This window comes from Nicotiana tabacum, chromosome 22, assembly GCF_000715075.1.
Source record: "Nicotiana tabacum cultivar K326 chromosome 22, ASM71507v2, whole genome shotgun sequence".
Lineage (NCBI taxonomy): Eukaryota > Viridiplantae > Streptophyta > Magnoliopsida > Solanales > Solanaceae > Nicotiana > Nicotiana tabacum.
Genome location: NC_134101.1, coordinates 140,157,719 through 140,163,437, shown reverse-complemented (window position 1 = coordinate 140,163,437; position 5,719 = coordinate 140,157,719). Strand labels below are relative to the sequence as shown.

Here is a 5,719-nt window from a genome sequence, read left to right as displayed (position 1 = left end):
TATTTCTTTCACCCCTTAACTTCTTTTTACGAGATTTCATCCTAGAATCTTGGGGTTTAATGGTGGAATTGGGAATTTTGGGTAAAACCTAGGAATATTGAAATTTGGGGATTTAGACCTCAAATTCAAGTTGGAATCCAAAACTAATTATATATCCGGGCTCGGGGGTGACTGGGTAATCGGGTTTTGGTCCGAATTTAATTGCACATGTTTATTTGGTAGTCTTGTCCTAGCCTCGTCACTACTTCGCCGAGGTTAGTCTAGGAACTTACCAGCACATGGGGTCGGTTGTGCTGTTACTACACTCTGCACTGTGTGCAGATCCCGATGCAACAACTTTTGGACTGCATTAAGGGTGTTGTCTTCTGTCCATTCAGGCGACCCAAGGTAGTCCTGCAGGCGTCCGCAGGCCTTGGCGTCTCCTTCTATCTTTCTATATTGTTTCTTCTATGTATTTCTGAAACAACTTGTATTTATCTTTCGGACCCATATTTGTAGTGCTCTTAGACAGTCTGTGAAATTGTGACACCAGATCTGGGTAGTTTTTTTTGTTTATGGATTTGTATTGGTAATGTTTTAAATTGTTACATTTCTTTTCTTCGGCTTAGTTAACTCCGTTGTTCATATAATGTTAGATCACAACTGTTAAATGATTAAAAATAGAAACAGGTGAATAATTGTAATGGTTGGCTTGCCTAGCTTTCACTAGTAGGCGCCATCACGACTCCCGAGGGTGGGAATTCAGATTGTGATAGTAGGGGCTTGATGATGCCCTCAACACGTTCTTCGATGGCATGGATATGGCCGCATTAGAGGACCTTTCAGGGCTTGATCACCTGAAGGTCCCGAAAAAGGATATGCCATATCGGGAGCAGGCGGGACGAGTTCGAGCCCAAAACTACTGAAGCAGTTCCCTGTTCCGAGCATGGACCCCGAGCGCAAGAGAATGGTCATTCTCACAATCTTGGCGGACGCCCTGGTCCTTTCTGCTCCGGTGAGCGTATCTAGCTACCTTCGATGCCTAGTGACCAAGGAGGGTCAGGCGAAGATGAACGAAGTGAAACGTCGAGCCTTTTTAACGAGGCGCAACAGGCGCTAAATCGGGTAAGGCGTTTACCCTTCGCACCCCTTTGTGAACCTTGTTTAGTTTTAGACTTGTTCTAATAATTTCATTGTTTTTCAGGCTTTAGTGCTTCATCTTGAAAGCTTTCTTCGGTCCTGCTTCGAGATCAGCCAGGTCGAGTTCGAGCTCAAAGAGTAAGTCCGGAAGAAGGACATGTATAGGGATCTTAGTGAGCAACAAGACAAGGCACTCAAGGACCTCCCGATTCTACAAGCTGAGCTGGAAAAGGCTCAAACGAAGGCTTCGTCCTTGAAGAGAGAGTATGATGACCTGGTCAAGAAGGTAAGGATCTTTGAGGCTGAAAACGAGAAGCTAGTCGTGGTGACTAACAATGCAACTTCGCAGGTCCAACATAAGATAGACCTGATCGACCAGCTTCGGGCTGAGATGGATGAGGTCAAGGCCACGGCCGAGGTGTGGAAGGGCATGATGGACCTGCTGGCTTCAGAGAAAGAAGCTGCAAAACCGAAGCTGGCATCGGCCGAGAACCAAATTGTTATTTTTTCGTGATGACCAGACTCAGCTTCGATGTTCAAATGAGTAAACTGAGAGTTTGATATTTTTGGGCTGACCTGAAATCAAGACTTCTAAGAACAAGCGTAAAATAAGGTGTGTTATGGAGATTCGTATCAAATTACCATTATTATCCTTAGCCCCACGGTGGGCGCCAAAATGTTTACCCTAAAATTGGGTAATAATTAAATCTGTACGTGGTTTTAAGGATATGTGATTTAATCTAACACGAATAATTAAGAATATCAAACAAATGGGTTAGAAATGAAATAAATGTCCAAACCAGTTGTAATACTATGATCAAGCCTGACTTTAGAATGATAAATGACTTTGTCCTAGGTCGGGCCCTCGGTTCAATCCCGATCGTGAATGAAGAACAAAACAAATGAGCAAAACTTTAACAATAGCTAAAAGGCAGAAAATAAACTTGTATTGCTTTGATTCGCGTGTTACAATGTGGCTTACAAAAGAAAAACTTATCCTTTATATAGTAGGAGAGTTTCGTCCCTAGTATAAGTCTAAAAAAATTAAAAATCTTTTCTTCCTGGTAATTACTGATCCATAACCGACATCGTGCGAGATCCGCTGCGCCGTGATATCCGGTTGGGTACGAATATCACGGTCCTCTATCCATCATGTGTAACCGTTTACAGTGCTTTTCGAAGTCTTAGAAGTCATTCTTGGCCCGGGGTGCGTCGCTTTACCATACACGACGACAGACACATCGTTCATTCTCTCTGGATCTCGATACAAAGGGTCTTTAGCCTCAATTACAGTCTCGTGCGTCCGTGCTCTTCCTCCGTTTTCTCACCGGGAAATCGTGGTAGACGTAACCCCTTATTTCACCCGTACACAATTACAATATCTGTAAGGAAAATAAGAAAGGTAGACCAGAATAAAGCGACCAAGAAGCTACTACTGCTAGATACAAAGTAGCAGATAAATTCATACCAGTTACCACTATGTTCCTTAGAAACCAAACCTATTTGTGTAACAAATATTAGCCCTATCTTTAATCAGGATCTTGAGTTCGGATTTTAGGAATAAAAATATAGTATAATGCTTCCTCCTTTAACAATTTTTACATAGGACAAATTAAATTCGAATTAATATCTGTATATTGGACTGCTTAAAAAAAGGATATAATCATAAAAGAACACGGTAAAAGAAAAAGATTCAGTCATGAAGTAATTATCTATGACACAAGGGGGTGTTGGTCAGTCAAAACTGGACATGGAGCTGTCATTCAAGCTAGCAGAGAGTGGGTGAATATAGAAAACTGTTTGCATATGGCCCCCATGTTTTCAACTTTTTTACTGTCTCTATCTTAACCTGCTGTCTATCACCCTTCCCCATTTGATTAATTTCCTCAAAAACCCTACACAGTGCTTCCCCTCCCTTTTTCTGCTCTCTCTACTCTTTTATCCAACCACTGTGAAAGAAATAGATAGAGTGGTTAGTTTGCTTCCCCTATTTTGAGGAAAAAACCAATCTCTCATCATTTTCAGAATACAAAGCTACTAAATCAACCAACAGGACAGTGTTCCAAGATTTTCTACTACTGCTCAAACAAAGAAACTCAAAGGAAGACCAAAGAACAGAAACTAACCGAAAGAAAACATAGAGAAAAGAGTCCTTTCACTCACTCTCCCATCAATCGCTTCATCATTCAATTTCAACCCCATTATCAAACTCTTCCTTCTTTTGCATCATCAGTACACCTTCCTTTCTCTAGTCTCTTTCTTGTAATTTACAAATATGGTAATCTTCTGATATTTCAATCAAAAACCTCACATCTTTCCCCCTTTTATATCATGCCATATGTTCTTTTTCTCGGAACAGTCTCATTTGGGAAATCTCCCTTCTCTTATTAAACCCTAAAAAATCAAGGGTTGCCCCAAAAAAAAAAGTAAAGGGAGGGTAGAAGAAGGTGAACAGTCAAAAAATCAAGAAGTGAAATATTGATCAAAAGAATCAGTAGATCCCATTGAGAGAAGAAATTTGAGCTGAAAATATTCATGGATTCTAATAATAACAGCAGCAGCCACCTGAACAATAGCAACAACAGTAATATTACTATTACGTCATCTTCTTCAACATCGTCATCGACCTCAAGCCGATACGAGAACCAAAAGCGTCGAGACTGGAACACTTTCGGCCAGTACCTTAAAAACCACAGGCCTCCACTTGCCCTCTCCCGCTGCAGCGGCGCTCACGTGCTCGAATTCCTTCGTTACCTTGATCAATTTGGTAAGACCAAAATTCACACCCCGATTTGTCCGTTTTACGGTCACCCGAATCCTCCAGCACCATGTCCCTGTCCACTTAGGCAAGCTTGGGGCAGTCTTGATGCTCTTATTGGACGTCTTAGAGCTGCTTATGAAGAAAATGGAGGAAAACCTGAAACAAACCCTTTTGGTGCTCGTGCTGTGAGACTTTACCTTCGTGAAGTTCGTGATTTGCAGTCAAAAGCTAGAGGAGTTAGCTACGAGAAGAAGAAAAGGAAACGCCCTCCACCGCTGCAACAGTTACCTATTCCGCCACCGCCATCATCAGGTGATCAAACTTAACGTAAAACATTGCTATCTCTCGAATTACTAGCTAATATGCAACTTTAAATTTAGTTATGGATTTAGTTGTTTGAGGGTCTTCTATTCTAATAAGTACTACTATTTCGTTATGATCTTTAATTATCACCTATTGTTATGTCACTAAGAAGGGTTTGTTAATGAATCATAAATTGTAGTACCAATTTCTTTGTGTAGTTCTGCCTGTCATTATGGATTTAAAGCATAGATTTGCAAATGTACGATTTTGGCACTATTAGTAGGAGTAGTTGTTGGAACTGGTAGAGGGAGCATAAATCTTGTAGTCGGAGTAAATGTACTATGGCAGCAACATGACTAGAGGATCAATACTTCGGAATAAATTTAATCATGATATTATGGAATATTTAGCTATCGTCATTACTTAGATTTCTTCTAATATTGTACCGTGTTAATTGCATCATATACGTCAGATCCCTACTGAGCATTTCCCATATATAATCAGCTAGCATATAGGGTTGATCTCCAAGTTGATAAACTTAGTTACGAGTAAATATTTTCTTTTTCTTTACTCATTCATTGTTCAAATTAAGACCTAATACAGATTCTTGCTGGATGGGTGTACTAGGAGGTAAAACGTAACTCTTTGATATGGGAGATTGAGCATTTTCTCGTGGATCTGCTTTTTTCTTGTTTTAATTTGCTTTTTAGCTTTCCAACTTTTGCAACTTTACTGAGATTGAAATGTTGGTTTTATACACGACGTATTCTGTTTACAGATACTTCTTCCGGTGAGGGTTCTCATATACACTGAGCTCATGCAAATTGAATTAAGCCTTTTTTAAAAGTGTTTTTACTGGTGAATTATATATTACTTTGATAGCCTTTTAAAACGTTTTTATTGATGAACTTATATATATATATGTATGTATCTATTAAATTGATTTCTAGTGCTGTCACTTCACTGAGAGGTGTTTGATGTAATTGGCAGACAATGTGATTCCTTGATGCCCTTCAAAGAAACTGCAAGTTGCATTGTCATTGGCTAGTTAGTTTATTCAAGTCTTTGATTTCTTTGTAAATCTTAGATTATATGCTGATTACCTGAATCTTGAAATACTAAATCTACCAAATTTTCTAAAAGAATATCTTCTTAGAGTTACATTGGAACTTGACGAAATCAAGGTCCTTCAATATAAGTTTTTGTTTACAATTTATGCGTAATTGCAAGGTTTTATCTGATTACTTATAGTTTAAAAGGAAGATAAAAAACCAAAGTTCAATGATCTTTGTTTTCTTGAAGCAAAATTGGCTCAGAAAAAGGCCTAGTCCAAAGAAATTTTGTGTATATGTATGCTTGACATACTTTTCATATACTTGTCAAGTTATGGTGGGGGTATGAAACTAGCACTCTAATCTATAAAGGAAATATTCCCAATCCCACCACTAATTAATCTTTTCAGATTATCATAGGATGACTTTTAGGAGGTGGTAAAAATATCAGAGAAAGGGCCCATATTACACAATAATGGATCTA

The 5,719-nt window shown here is 39.1% G+C and overlaps 1 protein-coding gene across 1 annotated transcript; it reads left to right on the top strand.

The window, feature by feature from the left end:
* The first annotated feature begins 2,980 nt into the window (after positions 1–2,980).
* Positions 2,981–5,239, top strand: LOC107790890 (protein LIGHT-DEPENDENT SHORT HYPOCOTYLS 3-like). Its single transcript, XM_016612864.2, has one exon. The coding sequence runs from the start codon at positions 3,655–3,657 to the stop codon at positions 4,204–4,206; it is 552 nt and encodes a 183-aa protein (XP_016468350.1). The 5' UTR covers positions 2,981–3,654; the 3' UTR covers positions 4,207–5,239.
* The last annotated feature ends 480 nt before the right edge of the window (positions 5,240–5,719 follow it).